Source organism: Mytilinidion resinicola, assembly GCF_010093595.1.
Source record: "Mytilinidion resinicola strain CBS 304.34 unplaced genomic scaffold BDZ99scaffold_36, whole genome shotgun sequence".
Taxonomy (NCBI): Eukaryota; Fungi; Ascomycota; class Dothideomycetes; order Mytilinidiales; family Mytilinidiaceae; genus Mytilinidion; species Mytilinidion resinicola.
The window spans coordinates 263,648-277,526 of NW_022985472.1; the positions used below are offsets into that span (position 1 = coordinate 263,648).

At 51.7% G+C, this 13,879-nt stretch overlaps 5 protein-coding genes across 5 annotated transcripts; 3 read left to right on the forward strand and 2 right to left on the reverse strand.

The window, feature by feature from the left end:
* Nucleotides 1–1,477: 1,477 nt before the first annotated feature.
* Nucleotides 1,478–2,414, reverse strand: BDZ99DRAFT_402561 (P-loop containing nucleoside triphosphate hydrolase protein; the record flags this gene model as incomplete). Its single annotated transcript, XM_033716294.1, has 3 exons — nucleotides 1,478–1,946; nucleotides 2,024–2,198; nucleotides 2,252–2,414. The coding sequence occupies 3 exons, from the start codon at nucleotides 2,412–2,414 to the stop codon at nucleotides 1,478–1,480; spliced, it is 807 nt and encodes a 268-aa protein (XP_033568804.1).
* Nucleotides 2,415–4,649: 2,235 nt separating this feature from the next.
* Nucleotides 4,650–5,672, forward strand: BDZ99DRAFT_552551 (uncharacterized protein; the record flags this gene model as incomplete). Its single annotated transcript, XM_033727060.1, has 1 exon — nucleotides 4,650–5,672. The coding sequence occupies one exon, from the start codon at nucleotides 4,650–4,652 to the stop codon at nucleotides 5,670–5,672; it is 1,023 nt and encodes a 340-aa protein (XP_033568805.1).
* A 1,243-nt stretch (nucleotides 5,673–6,915) lies between these two features.
* BDZ99DRAFT_469356 (116 kda u5 small nuclear ribonucleoprotein-like protein component) lies at nucleotides 6,916–10,320 on the reverse strand (the record flags this gene model as incomplete). The annotated part of the gene is made up of 3 exons (XM_033721474.1): nucleotides 10,281–10,320; nucleotides 7,542–10,230; nucleotides 6,916–7,485 (listed from the first exon to the last, which is right to left on the reverse strand). Coding segments are annotated over exons 1-3 (2,947 nt in total), but the record flags the coding sequence as incomplete, so codon positions are not given.
* A 271-nt stretch (nucleotides 10,321–10,591) lies between these two features.
* On the forward strand, nucleotides 10,592–12,312 carry BDZ99DRAFT_214208 (erg10, acetyl-CoA C-acetyltransferase). The gene is made up of 5 exons (XM_033713380.1): nucleotides 10,592–10,725; nucleotides 10,784–10,833; nucleotides 10,890–10,962; nucleotides 11,025–11,514; nucleotides 11,586–12,312. Exons 1-5 carry the CDS (start codon nucleotides 10,664–10,666, stop codon nucleotides 12,102–12,104), a joined length of 1,194 nt encoding a protein of 397 aa, XP_033568807.1. The 5' UTR covers nucleotides 10,592–10,663; the 3' UTR covers nucleotides 12,105–12,312.
* BDZ99DRAFT_214209 (uncharacterized protein) lies at nucleotides 12,313–13,226 on the forward strand. Its single transcript, XM_033713381.1, has 2 exons — nucleotides 12,313–12,742; nucleotides 12,848–13,226. Exons 1-2 carry the CDS (start codon nucleotides 12,520–12,522, stop codon nucleotides 13,117–13,119), a joined length of 495 nt encoding a protein of 164 aa, XP_033568808.1. The 5' UTR covers nucleotides 12,313–12,519; the 3' UTR covers nucleotides 13,120–13,226.
* The last annotated feature ends 653 nt before the right edge of the window (nucleotides 13,227–13,879 follow it).

Here is a 13,879-nt window from a genome sequence, read left to right on the forward strand (position 1 = left end):
TGTCCTTCCATAGCCGTTCAATCCCCGACCGCACCATCACCCATTCGCCTCCCCCATTTACCCCAAACCCAGCAACAACCACCATGTTTGCAAAAATCCGCTGTTGACCCTCCGTCTCCACCACATCAGCCTCTTTCTCCAGGATGGTTTCATCCCCAAAGGCAGCCATGGAGCTTCGATTTCATTTTTGACGCAAAGCTCGGCAACGACCATGCTATAGCGCCGTTGTACCTGTTGATCCCCCACTGCCATGGCACCTGAAGGATGCATGTTTCAATCCTCGAAAGAAGACTGCAAACCCATAAAGAAGGAAGTTCGCGGGGGCGAGAGGGGAGATTTATAGGAGTTGGAGTAGGGGGGCACATGGGAGGAACGTGACATAAGGGGGGCAGCTGCGGGTGCGCCGAGCGCCGAGTGGTCTCGGTGCTCAGCAGAACGGAGACGGGGTCACACTTCATGCACGTGACCGGGCTTAGCGGGGTGGCGAGGACGTATAAAACTTCGCTGTCGGCGAAGGATAGGAGGTAGAAGGAGCTTTTGAAGTTCGTGGAAAATACCCTAGGCAAAAGGCGAATGGAGTGGAATTGAAAACCTCTTCCAGGTCTTTTGATGGTCCGGTGCTGGGTTGAGTTGGAAAGTCCAACCCGTTCAGGAACTCACAAATGTGTTATGGTCTGGAGGGAACTCTCGTTGCTAATGCTCCTGCTAAACACCATCGCTTCTTAGTAATGCTTGTTAGCATCTTCCTTCTAAGCTTTCTAGCTTCACCTACTTACGTCTCGAAGCACTGCCCCAAGGTAATGCCCATCACCTCCACTTAAACCGCTTTTCACCTCCGCACTCGAAAGTACTGGTATTCTGTTAATCTCCACCCCAACCACCTCTACAGCTCGAAGCAGCAGAAGAGCTTTTATACCCGCCCAGACCAGTCGGAGGATCGGCCGCGTCCCTTCCCTTCTCACGTGCCCGTCACGAAACGCTTCAGCCCGTCGCCGGGCGAAGTCGAACGGTCGGCTGAACTTACCTGCTTTGGGCTAGGAGTGAGAAACCACGCGTTGGTACGTCGTTGAGCGCTTTTGTTGGCAAGATTATCGGATCGAACCGCGTGAGAGTTGGATTGGTAGACGCTGGGTGGATGTGAGTGCGCTGGGTGGATGTGAGTGCGCTGGGTGGATGTGAGTGCGCTAGGTGGTTTGCCCGCGTCCGAGCTATGAGGGGGGAGCTTTCTGGTACTAATGGTAGTAAGAGTATCGGATCGTACCGCATAGATGTTAGATTGTGAGACGCTGAGTATTTTTGAGCACGTCAGGTGTTTGAACACAGTGGTGACATAAAAGGGGCGCAACTCAATTTCGATCGAGATACCTGTTTGTTCAGCTTCAGCAGCACTACTTGAAGGCAGCCTGATTGGTTTGATTAACATTCATCTCTTCCGAGTCTCCTATGGTTTCATGCAGTATACGCGCCTGGCCATTTCTTACGGTCTCTTCGCTTGGTGCTCCACCAGCCAAGTCTTCCCCTTGGCATCTTCCGCCATTATCTTCTCCAGCTCCCTCACAACTTGCTCCGATTGCTCACCTGGTAAGGTAATCTGGATGACTTGCATGATGTGTCGCACTCCCAGTGCCACCTTCTCGGACTTCGAGACTCGGCAAGCTGTCATGATACTGTTCTTGATCTGGCGACCATTGGTTTGCAAGCGGCCTAAGACGTCGTACGCGAGATCTGTCCAAGAATCGTCAATCCCAGGCTTTCTTGGAGATTGCGTGAGCAAGCTGCACCAGATATTGGATCGTGATCCAGGAGAGAGATCAGGGTACTTTATAGTTACGTGCATGCGGCTGTGAAATGCGTCGTCAAATCGACCCTTGTAGTTCGTGGTCAGAAAAAGGAGGCCGTTGTAGAATTCTATGTGCCGCAAGAAGGCTGTAGAAATTGTTAGAATGCTTCAGAAACTTCGAAAAATTTAGAACCAGAGTTTTGTACGAAACCTGGGACGTGATGCTTTGGATACAAACCATACTGACCTGCGTCGAGGAAGCTGCGACCATCGGACTCTTCGGACATGCGACTATCGGCTTCATCGAGAAGAAGAACGCCTCCCCACCGCTCCGCTACCTGAAAGGTATTTTGGAGCGTATCGTTCATATCATCTCTCTCCCTTGCCAGGTCGTAAGCGCTTATCGGGTTACAGCGGTCTCTTTGTCTCTTCCGCGATTGTTTCTATGGAGTGGTCAGGTGAACGCGGAACATTTGGTGGATAGGGCAACTACGAAAATTATCCTACCAGCCGTCATAGTCTTTCCAAGTCCGGGAGCTCCGTGGAGAAGAATGATCAATCCTTGGCCTTTGCCACGGACAACATCGTCGAATCCATCAACATCATCTCCGCGGTCGAAACTCGCAACAAGCATCTGGAGGGAATGCTTTGTGTCTGGGGCTAATTGAAGATGCGTGAAGGGATTCTGCTCCCACTGGATATCTGACAACTTGGACACCCAAACCTGTCCCCAGGCTTTTCTGGCAAGGTGGCAAGCCCAAGTGAAACCTGGGCAGATAGCATAGTCTTCGTTGGTAAGACAGCTAAGTTGTTCTGGCTCGAGGTTGGGAAAAGCACCCTGTTGACTAATCTCCGACGGGGGATTACTCAATTCCCGTGACAGTCGGAAAATTTCGTTGAGAGAATTCCCAGCGTGAGGCGGACTGAATACATGCCCAAGCTTTTAGCTTGTAGAACGATCCACGATAACTCGGTCACGTACCTTGACTGTTAACTACGAAGCTTTTCTACCAGGGTCTAGCACTCACCTTGACACAGTTACCCGATTCTTTGTGTAGGGCGGATACCAACCTTGAGTCTTTGGTCCAGAATGGACCATCATAGCGCATATGTGAAAACTTATTACGCTGAAGTGTAATATATTTCTTCCCGCGATGGACGAGACTCTGCCAGATTCTCTGGCTGTCTCGTTCTGGAAGGTAACGGAAGGGAATCATATTGAGGTCTTTTGGCGAAAGATCGACCAAGCCTCGAAAATATGGAACCAGTTCGCTGCATCTCTGGACGCCAAATTCTACTCCTGAATGGTTTCCGCATAGTAAGGTAAGCACGAGTCCGTGTGTCCCATATTGCGTAGATTCTAGCACATACAGCGCTTCTTCCGCAGTATCAGTGCCGAGGACGTATACCAATTCTCGAGGCGGAAAAATTGTCCACAACATCTTGAATGAAACTTTGCCATTCGGAACCTCCCGCTCGTACCGGTCGATCGTGTCTTTGCAGCCGTCTTTGTTACTATAGATGAAGTCTAACAGAAGATCCAAGTGTTGCTTGATAGGGTCCTGGACTTTCGCTACGGGAAACAGTTTGGCCGAATCGCAAGTCGAGGGCATGGTACTTCTCACTCCACCAAGCAACGGGCACCAACAAATGAGCCTGGAGACCACTCGCGAAAAGATCTTTAAAGTAATGTCGAAGCACGAAAACCTTGTCGAAAAAGATGCAGAGGTGTCGCAGCGCCTCACGTTCGAAGGCCTTGTCGGGTACGGCGCAACCGTTGACGAAGAAACGAGACTCTGGCGTTTGGAAACAGAGAGACTTTTGGCAGCAGCCATCAGGAGAAAATGCCCCACGTGTTCGGCAGTGAAGGAAACCTTCTTGGGAAATGTTCCCGCCAAGGATTCGATAGACTCTCAGCTATCGGCGAGCATATAAGAGTCAACCTCAATATCTGCAACTATGATGCCGAAACGTTGCTCCTTGAGAAGTGCCAGGATTAACACAGCAAAGGGGAGCATGCTGCGAGTCGAAAGGTCCTACAGGACCGCCTAGACAAGTTGGCGTCGGATGACAACTTGACAACTCTCAGTTTTGAGGATATAACTCGGGTTGCAGCACTACAACCTAGGATCAGCAACTCATATGCCAGTAACGTATCAGGATGGCATGCTGATACAGGAGGAAGTGACAGGTAGTGCAACAGCAGTGCTGCAGCACGGTATCAGTACTGTATCAAGTAACAGGATGTAACCAGCAACGCATCAAGAGAGCTGCCACGTTAAGCCCCCGGGGGTGGCCCCCCTCTTTCCCCTAGTATATAAACAACTAGCTAGACAACTCAGGTTGAAATTGATGTGAACTCTGATTTCTATAGACGTCTAGCTAGTTGTATATATACTAGGGGAAGGAAGGGGGGCCACCCCCTGGGTGGCGCGCTAATAAGTTCAGCTGAACACTGCACAGCTGAGCCTTCAGCTGGGTTCTCTACAGTTGATGTTCGGAGAGTAGCTTTCTAGCATATGAGTTGTTGATCCTAGGTTGTAGTGCTGCAACCTGAGTAGACACTTATAGAAATCAGAGTTCAGATCAATTTCAACCTGAGTATATAGCGGCGTATTTTGCGCTAGTCGACTATGCCACAGCTGTCCTGGCACGTATACTCCCCCGATATACGCAATGCGAGCTATTTTACACAACAACAGTCCGTACCTTGGCAAAGCTGTCCGCCAAGCTCAAATTTCTTTCCAGCAGCGATCGAGAGCACGTTGTAATCTCTCTAGATACAAGCAGACAGATCGTGGCTCAGCTGGGAATGGGGCCGGGGAAGGAGTCTAAGTACCCCGCAAGGTTCCGCTTGGGTGAGACCCGAATGGGCGAGGACGACTACAGTGACGAAGAAGACGACGTAGAGCTGAGGCTGAACCACTACAGTCTCCCACTTGAGAAAGACCAGCTTCAGTGGGATTACCTGAACGAGATGGATGCGTTTAGATCAAGAATTGTCTTCATGATGGAAGCTTTGCTACTGGATCTGATCAAGAGCGATCAGTCGGGGCTTTCTTCACACGCCTTCGAGGTCTCCTCCGTTGTATATGGGACCGGTTTCGATGAATTTCCTGTGATAGTGTATCAGAATTGGAACGGTGAGGTATCTGGAAGCTCGTTGTCCTCATGTGTCCAAGCCGCATATGTAGGATACGGCGTTCTACGTGATATTCTGACAAATATAACGCCTAGTACATCCAGAACCAGTGCCGCCAGTGCTGCGAGGGTCAACCACCAGACCGCGGACTTGCAGTGCGACCAGGTGGAAACATATATCGACTGGGAGTGGGAAGATCGTAGCCAAGATGTTAGTTGGAAGCACGATAAGATCGAGACCACGGAAAGGGCCGTGGTGGTTGCGATGATCGTGCCTCTGGCATGTACAGCTTCAAGCGTTCTGTGCAACATGACAGCCCTTGTGCAAAGCGCATTGGATCTGAAGAAAGCCGAGGATCACTTGCATTTCCATCAAGAGGCCAAGTTTACTGCCATTTACAGCTTGGAAACACTAGCATATGTCAACGAGCGTCACCGACCAGAAGAAATGGACTCGCGTTCACTGTCAGCATCGCTATTATCTTGGCAAAGGTTGACAGCGCCAGGTCACTGCGGGACTGAAGAAGTGGGCGAAAACCAGACAAGGGAGATCACGGAAGCGACTCGGAAGAAGTACGCAGACTTAGCCTGCAAAATTCGAGCAGAATGGGTTGTAGACAGATATTCCGTCACCGTTACCTGCAAACGCTATGTCTGGTCTATTCTGGGTGTGTGCATCATGTCCTTCACGATTGTTACCGCTCTCGTGTTCGGCTGCAGAATTGATGGGGTAGACCCGTACTCAGGTTAAAATTGATGTGAACTCTGCTTGTATTGTAGTGGCCGTACGGGCCGAATATATACTAATAGGAAATGGCCCACCCCCTAGGTCTTATCAGCTCAGCTGAATAGAGGCCATTTGAAAGGAATGGACACAGCTGAGAGGACCCTGGTGTAGCTGAACAGAGGGCCTCGCCACGCTGAGTGCGCGCTAGTAGCAACCAATCAAAGAACGAGAATCAAGGAGAGAGAAAAGGGGGGGAGTGCCTGTACGTAGGTGACCGTGAACCGTATGAGTTGTTGATCCTAGGTTGTAGCTGTTACAACCCGAGTCCCGTCCAACGTATTGATGCTTACATTTTCAATCCTAGGGTTGTTCATTGTCGTTGCAAAGTCAGCCAAGGTGGAGCAGTGGCATTGGCGGGACTTCTTACAGTCCAGAGTGGTATGCCGCAAAGTATCAGAGCTAGCAGCGGTAACAGGAGTTCCAGAGCAAGATGTCTTGCTGTTTCTCTTACACAACAAGGCGTCTTCCCTCCGCACCTGTGGTCCATTCAACCGCTTCTTTTCGCACAATGATTCTAATGGCATCTCCATTGATATCAAGTCAACACTGCGGACGCTATTATTAAGTGGTATTGTTATGTTGAAGGTGGCTACCATGCGGGGAGACTGTCTACTGTGTCTCACTTTCCGAAAGAATAAGGAGGAAATTTCAATAGGTCACATCGGGGAGATCTCTCACGGTCTAGTATGTCGATCTTACAGTCGTGTGGTAGAGGGAACGGAAGATACCAATGCTGAAAACCGAAATTTTCCTTTGGAGCGTCGTAATTTGACGTGGTACAAGATATTAGGGTTGTATTGCGTTTCGGATACCACTTTTCACTAGTCTAAAGACCACTCTCATCTTCAAAAAGACCGAAGTCAGTCTGCTTATGCACGTACTCAATAATGTCTCTTTCCCGAGTGTCTCTTCGTTTTAATGTCTATTGTGGTAGCCAAGGCGTAGTCTCGAGAATGCGATTATTGTGAGTAAAAGCATCCGATCTAACCGCGTGAATCTTGAATTGTTAGGGACTGGGTGCTTGTGAACACGCCGGGTGCTCGGACGAGACGTCCACTTCGAGTAATCACCTCCCCTGCAGTATTGTGAGTAATAGCGTCAGATCGAACCGCACAAGACACGATTTGTTAGACGACGGGTGGATAGAGCCACGCTATGTGATTTGGACAGCGTGCTTATCCAGGCCAGAGCCCCTTCGTGCATAATTGGGAGAAGAAGCATCGGATCGAACGGTGTGACACGTTAGTAGACGTCGAGGGGAGGACACAAGCCCGTTACATACCCACATAGCGGAGGCTTTCTCTTGCACAAATGGGAGCAAAATTAACGAATCGAACCGCATATGAAGTGGATTGATTAGTAGCCGTCAGCTACGGTGTAGGTCCGTCGTGTATTCACACAGCGTACCCACCCAGAGAGACATGAACTTGCTTTCAATTCAGGTTCATCAGGAAACCAACCCTCCCAAGAACCAGCCATATCATACACGCCCAAAACACCGAGGTTCTTGCCATTTAGTATCATACACCCTCCCTCAATCTAGAATTCCAGTCTCTTTCAAGCTCCTAAACAGCTCCGGCTCGAGGAACTTGCTGATCGTGACGTCCTCCGCCAAACCCTTCCTACGCCGAGTCTTGAGGACGAAGTCCCGCGCCGTCGCCTGCGCACTCGCGGGCTCGAGAGGGCGGAGTTTGATATCGCGATCGAGTGGGTCGCCTGGGACGATGCTCCAGCGGTCAAAGACGAGGGAGAGGGTAGCTTGGCCTTGGGTGTGGATCTATGGCAGTCAGTATTTACGAGTCAAACCGGGAAGGAGGCTAAGCCAACACTCACGCGTAGATCGGTCTCGAAACCGAAGGAGTCGATGACTGGGAGCAGTCCTTTGACGCTGTATAGCGGAGTTCCGGCAATTGGACCATCTTGTAACACATGGCCGCGCCGCCGCGCGAGGACGGTATATAAACTGGCGACTGCGTCGGCCGGGCCGATCATACTGCAGCTGTACACTGGTTCCATCAACCGCGGGCTTGCCATCAAGAAACTCGAATAACACGCGCGTCTAGCTGTCGGGATGATCTGTCCACCACCGCGGAAGATAGCCTCCGGCGCCAGGTTGACGTCCATGACGCGGAACTTTGCATTGCGGATCGGCTCCTCACAGAGTGGGCCTTCGCGCGTCGCCCAGGAAAAGCCCTGGCGAATAGTGTCGCGGACGGCTCGGAGGAGCTTCTGATCGACGTCTGAAGGAAGGGTGTCGTTTTGAAGGATATTGGGGCCCATATCATCGGGGCCGAATGCCCAGATGTTGCGGGAGGCGAGGAGGTCGTAGCCGTAGTTGTCTTCAAAGAATTTGCCGACTTTGCGCACGGGGTCTTTGATGTTGACAGCGCCGGATTCAATGTCTTCTGCGATACCGGGGTCGAGGGGTTCGGCGACCATGGTGAGTTTGTTCTTCTTGTTGGGTGTGAGGGCGTAACATTTTATGGCGGAAGTTTCCACAACTGTTTCACAGAACCGGGTGACGGGGTCGGAGACTTTGAGTTCCATGTCGGCATATAGCCGGCGAAGATCGTGGAGAACGCAGTCCATGTAGAGCTCGCCGGTACCAAGCACGACGTGCTCGCCAGATTCTTCGACTTTGGTAGTGACGAGAGGGTAGGATTTGTTGATTTTGCGGAGACCGTCAAGCATTTTGGGAAGCTCGGAGGGGTTGATGGGCTCGACTGCGACTTTGAAAACGGATTCGAATAGGTGTTTGACTGGCCGGAAGATGTATGCGTCTTCTTCGTCGGGAAGTTTTTGTGCTACTAGAGTTGCGCTCTTCACAATAGAGTTGTCGACTCCACCGAGAAGTACCCAGTTCCCTGCTGGGATGCCGTCGGTGGGGATATTGTATCGCGATTCTGCTATCCAAGTATCTGTAACGGTGGCTACAACCATATCCTCTTCATCTTCTAGCGTGTAACCTTCTCCTAGAACACGCACCGACTGAACAGGCTTCGCTGTGCCACTCAACACTCGTCCAAATGCATTGAATGTTTTTGCGTCGCTGGAGTTGAACAGTTTGGTAACATGAATAACCAGAGGTCCGTCCTGATTGCAAGATCCCATGGATGCGGCAGTTTTGCTCTCGAGAGGGCCGGTATAATATCGCTCGAGCATCCGCTTCGCGCCCTCGGCAGGGGATGGGATGTGCTTGACAATCATATCAACGAACCCATTTGCAGGGCCGAAGAATTGCTCGCACACTAGTCTCAGGAGTTCTTTTGCGTCGGTCTTGTACTGTGAAGGCTTCAGATGGATATTCAGCTTAGCCAGTGTAGCCTTAAGATCCTTAGGGCTTTCACTCAAAGTATGTGAGTAAAGCTTGTATATCGGTTCCAGGACGAAATTGACGAATGTTCGCTTTGCTCCATCCTCCTTGGGTCTCCGTGTGAATTTCCGGCTTCGTGGATTGAAGAAGATATCACCCCATAGCCGAATAGCGAAATCTTCCACATTAACACCTGGGTAGCTGTCCGCGTACATCTTGGCGAACGATTGCAGGGTAAAACACCAGCGCATACTGCTGCAAGCAAACGCGACGTTGCCTTTCTCGGGACTCAACCGCCTCTTTTCGCCTTGTCCTGGTAGTGTGTCTTCGATGACCTTGTTGACCTCCTCAATAACGTGCTTGATCTTGAAGTAGGCGTCTCCCGGGGGTAGTTTTAGCTCCAAAATGAGTCGGTCCATCTTATTGACGACTAGCACCATTGGTAGACCCTCAAGCACTGCGTGTTTAATGACCTGCTCCGTGTTGATCTGGACGCCCTCTACCACATCCACCACTAGAACCACACCATCCGCAAGCCGTACAGACGCCGCCACCTCGTCGACGAAATTGACGTGTCCCGGGGTATCGATCATATTGAACAAATGCGATTTGCCCTTGGTGCTCTGCAGAACTAAGCTCATGGGTGCAGCTTTTATCGATAGTCCCCTCTCGCGCTCCAGAACGTGAACGTCCGTGTACCGTAGCTGCTCATCCCGCTTCTTGCCCCTTTTCTTCTCCAGCTGATCCTGCACATCGTGTGTTTCCAACACTAGCATGTCCATGAATGCCGTCTTTCCATGATGCAGGTGTCCAGCTATCGCCACATTTCGAATCTGTTCCGGGAAGTTCATCAAGTCGGCCAGAAAATCGCGACTGAAGCGCACAGGCGGTAAGTCGGCCTCTTGTATAGTAAACTTCTTCTGAATTACAGGGTCGATTATGGGCTGGGTGAGCAGCTGGGTATCCTCCTCCTGCACCAGAACTTCGACATCGGGGCCATATACATCGGACGCGCTTGGGTAGTATTGCTTGTCCTCGTGCAGGATCACCGCGTTGGAGGGCCCATCGTCGTCTATTTCCATGAGTTGCTGGTCATTGGCGCCTGCTTCCGACTCTTCAGCGTCATCGCCGAGGACATAGGCATCAGCTGCCTGGCCAGTGGATGATGCATCGTCGTCGGATTCGGCCTCGCCAATGAAGTTTCCGAACCTGTTTAAAATTAGCAATGCGCGATCAGTCAGGAAGGACGCGCGACTCACTCATCGTATAGATCATCCATGGTGACGGCGGAGGGGTAGGTGTGGCGGGAGGGGTGTCGCGACAACGTGAAGCTCGAGCTCCAGAAATTCGCGATGTTGGCCAAGAGATCTGCCGGCACGTGACCGGAACGGAAGAACCAACGACCGGCGGTGAGAAAGCCAAAAGTAATCAAGGGTCTGGGCGCGTTTTGGGCGAGCAGGGAGCTCCCCTGTGATTGGCGTGCCTGTGGCCGAGCAACGGAGTGCTGGTCGCGGGCGCTTTTTAGATGAGTGCCCTCAACGGACTGCGCCATTGACACCCTTCTACAAATACCCACAAGAATTGGGCACCTCAAACTCTACAGCGTATACCTCTCTATACCCATACTCGAGCAACCTCCAAAATGGCCCCTCCTCCAGTCTACATCATCTCGATCGTCCGCACGCCGGTGGGCATGTTCCAAGGGTATGCCCCTCACCACAAAGAAATATAGCCAAAATACATGCGCTGAACGCTACAACAGCTCCCTCTCGAGTCTCACTGCAATTCAACTGGGATCTCACGCCATTAAAGGTAAGCTACTTGGTGCCTTCTATCCTCTCATGCTTCATGCTAACAATTGCCGACAGCCGCCGTTGAGAAATCAGGTATTGCGCCAGAAGAGGTCCAGGAAGTGTTCTTGGGCAATGTTCTGTCCGCAAAGTAGGCCCAATGCTTCTCCTCCTCCGTCGCTGTATCTTATCTTCTCAGCTAACATCCTCTAGCCTTGGCCAAAACCCCGCCCGCCAATGCGCTATTGGAGCTGGTCTCTTAGAATCCACCGTCGCTACCACCGTAAACAAAGTCTGCGCCTCGGCCATTAAAGCCATAATCTTCGGTGCACAAACCATTATCACCGGCAATGCCGACGTCGTCGTGGCCGGTGGCACCGAGTCCATGTCCAACGCCCCCCACTACCTCCCCAACCTGCGCACTGGTGCCAAGTTCGGCGACCAGACCCTTGTGGACGGTATCCTGAAGGATGGTCTGACCGACGCATACAAGAAGGAGCACATGGGTCTGCAGGGCGAGGAGTGTGCCGACGACCACGGCTTTGACCGCGAGTCTCAGGACGACTACTGCATTCGCAGCTACAAGAAGGCTGTCTCGGCCACCGAGGCCGGGCTGTTTACTGACGAGATTACACCGGTGCAGGTCAGCGGTGGGCGGGGGAAACCTCCCATCACCGTGGACAAGGACGACGAGCCCAAGAACGTGAGTTCAGTCCAATTTCTGCCCCTGTGTCACCTTTGCCTCTGTCACCTACAAAACACTAACAGCCCCAGTTCAACGAAGCTAAAACCAAAACACTCCGCCCCTCTTTCAAGCCCAACGGAGGAACTGTCACCGCGGCGAACGCCTCTCCCCTCTCCGACGGTGCTGCGGCACTCGTCCTCGTCTCCGAGGCCTACCTCACCAAGCACAAGCTCACCCCTATTGCCAAGATCCTTGGTTGGGGCGATGCTGCGCAAAACCCATCGAAATTCACCACTGCACCCGCCCTTGCCATTCCGAAAGCCCTTGCGCATGCTGGCGTGTCTCAGGACAAGGTTGACGCGTTCGAGATTAACGAAGCCTTCTCCGTGGTCGCACTCGCGAACATGAAGCTATTGGGCATCACTGAGGACAAGGTGAACCTACACGGTGGCGCCGTAGCGCTTGGACACCCCCTCGGAGCATCAGGGGCCAGGATTACGGCGACGTTGCTAGGCGTGTTGAGGCAGCAGAAGAAGAAGATCGGTGTTGCAGGTATTTGCAACGGCGGTGGTGGAGCGAGCGCGCTCGTTGTTGAGTCGCTGGTGTAAGCTAATACCTAGCAGAGGTGACAGACCCTCTAGCAAGAGATTTGGTGGGTACAGGAGTCAGATTGAAGAGGGAAAGTTTGATATCATGGCATATGAGAGGGCGTCTTCAACAAGATGCCTGCCTTGTTTCAAGCGAAGAGCGTGCGAGATGCTCGCAAGCATCTTGAATACACAGTTTACAGAGTTAATATATATAGGATCCTCTGGGTTGCCTTTTAATAAATGCTGGTGGTTAGCTGTTAAGTGGTTTGTGTTCACAGGAAGTTATGCAGGTTAATGTCATCCGCGCTAGTGCTAGCTGCATATCTTTCAGATTACACTTCAACCTCAACTTCAAGTCGCCAACTTCCGTTTACCACTTTTAAGCTGTTAAATCAAGCTGAAATGCCTCCAGCCAAGCGGGTTAGACTCGATCATGATACGGAGCTCCCTAAAGAGGCGCCTGGAGGAACAACACAGGTACCAGGTACAGAATCAGCGTCACCAGCGCGTCCGCTTCCTCGACCTCCCAGGCAAGCTCTGGAATTCAATCTACACCCACTGTCTAGCCGGCCACGAATACAGCCTTAAGCTCCGTGTCTACACCCAGCCCTCACACAGGAACCGCCTCTACCTACCCCGCCTAGCGTCCCCCCACGGTGTGTTCGTCCCTCACCCTGCGTAACCCCACTTCGCGCTCCTATCCATCAACCACCAGACCCGCTTCGAGGTCGCATCTCTCATATACAGCTCCTACCTCTCAGTAACACTCTTCAGCTACACGGCTTTCAATAACCTGGCCCGCAACATCAGTCCCCTCGGCCGCGCACACATCCAGCATCTGCAGTTCAATTGGTATGAGAAGTGGGCGTGTGATATAGGTACGGTGCTGAGGAAGAAACCGGGGGTTCCGGCGCTATTGGCGCAGTTTGAGCGGTTGCGGACGGTGGACTTGAGGGTTAGTGCAAAGTATCGTACAGCGCGGCGACAAAGCGTGGAGGCGGTGGAGTTTGTCAAGAGGCATGGCTTGGTATGAGAGAGTTGAAGGCGAGGGGTGTTGATGTACGCCTTGTGGTCAAGGATGAGTTTGACGATGAGGCTGATGAGCGGGCGGAGGGGTGGAGGAGGGAGGTTATGGAGCTCATGGGGTAGGCATTCATCGAGGGGTCGGCTGAATGATGACATTTCTAGGATCGAGGGGACACCGTCCATACATAAATTATGGGGCAATCCCTTCCGGGAGTCTCACTTAGAAAGGCTCTACAGCGCATGGAAGCCATACGCGCAATATGGAAGCTTTAGTAATTGGCATTAATGAAAGGCTTTTTGACAGGGAAGTTTTCTCTCTGATGCTGTCTGGAGTGGCCTCATGAGTTTTACAGTCGTCCAAAATGCCGAGCTTCTCTCCAATTCGGAACGCTGAAAATACTCTGAGGCTTTTCACGCAGCGGTAAACGAGTGTACGGATATCTATATCGAGAGATTGTTTGAAGCCGACACCTCCAGCTAGCACGGTCTCAGTGAACCGTAGCATAAACCCTCAACACTTGGTCAAAGCGGCCCACCAGAGCGAGATTCGATTAGGTCAAGGCCAGGCGAGTTTAATGCCGATTATGTAAGTAGCATGATGTCTTGGCATGCATAATATTTCCTATACATGCACCTTGCATAAAACTTGCTGCTCTGACCATCGCCTCCACGACCACTGCTCCATCTTTCACACACGGTCTAATCTGCTCGTCCACATGATTTGCACAACGCTGGAGAATGCGTTTGCGATGAAATGAGCGTCATTG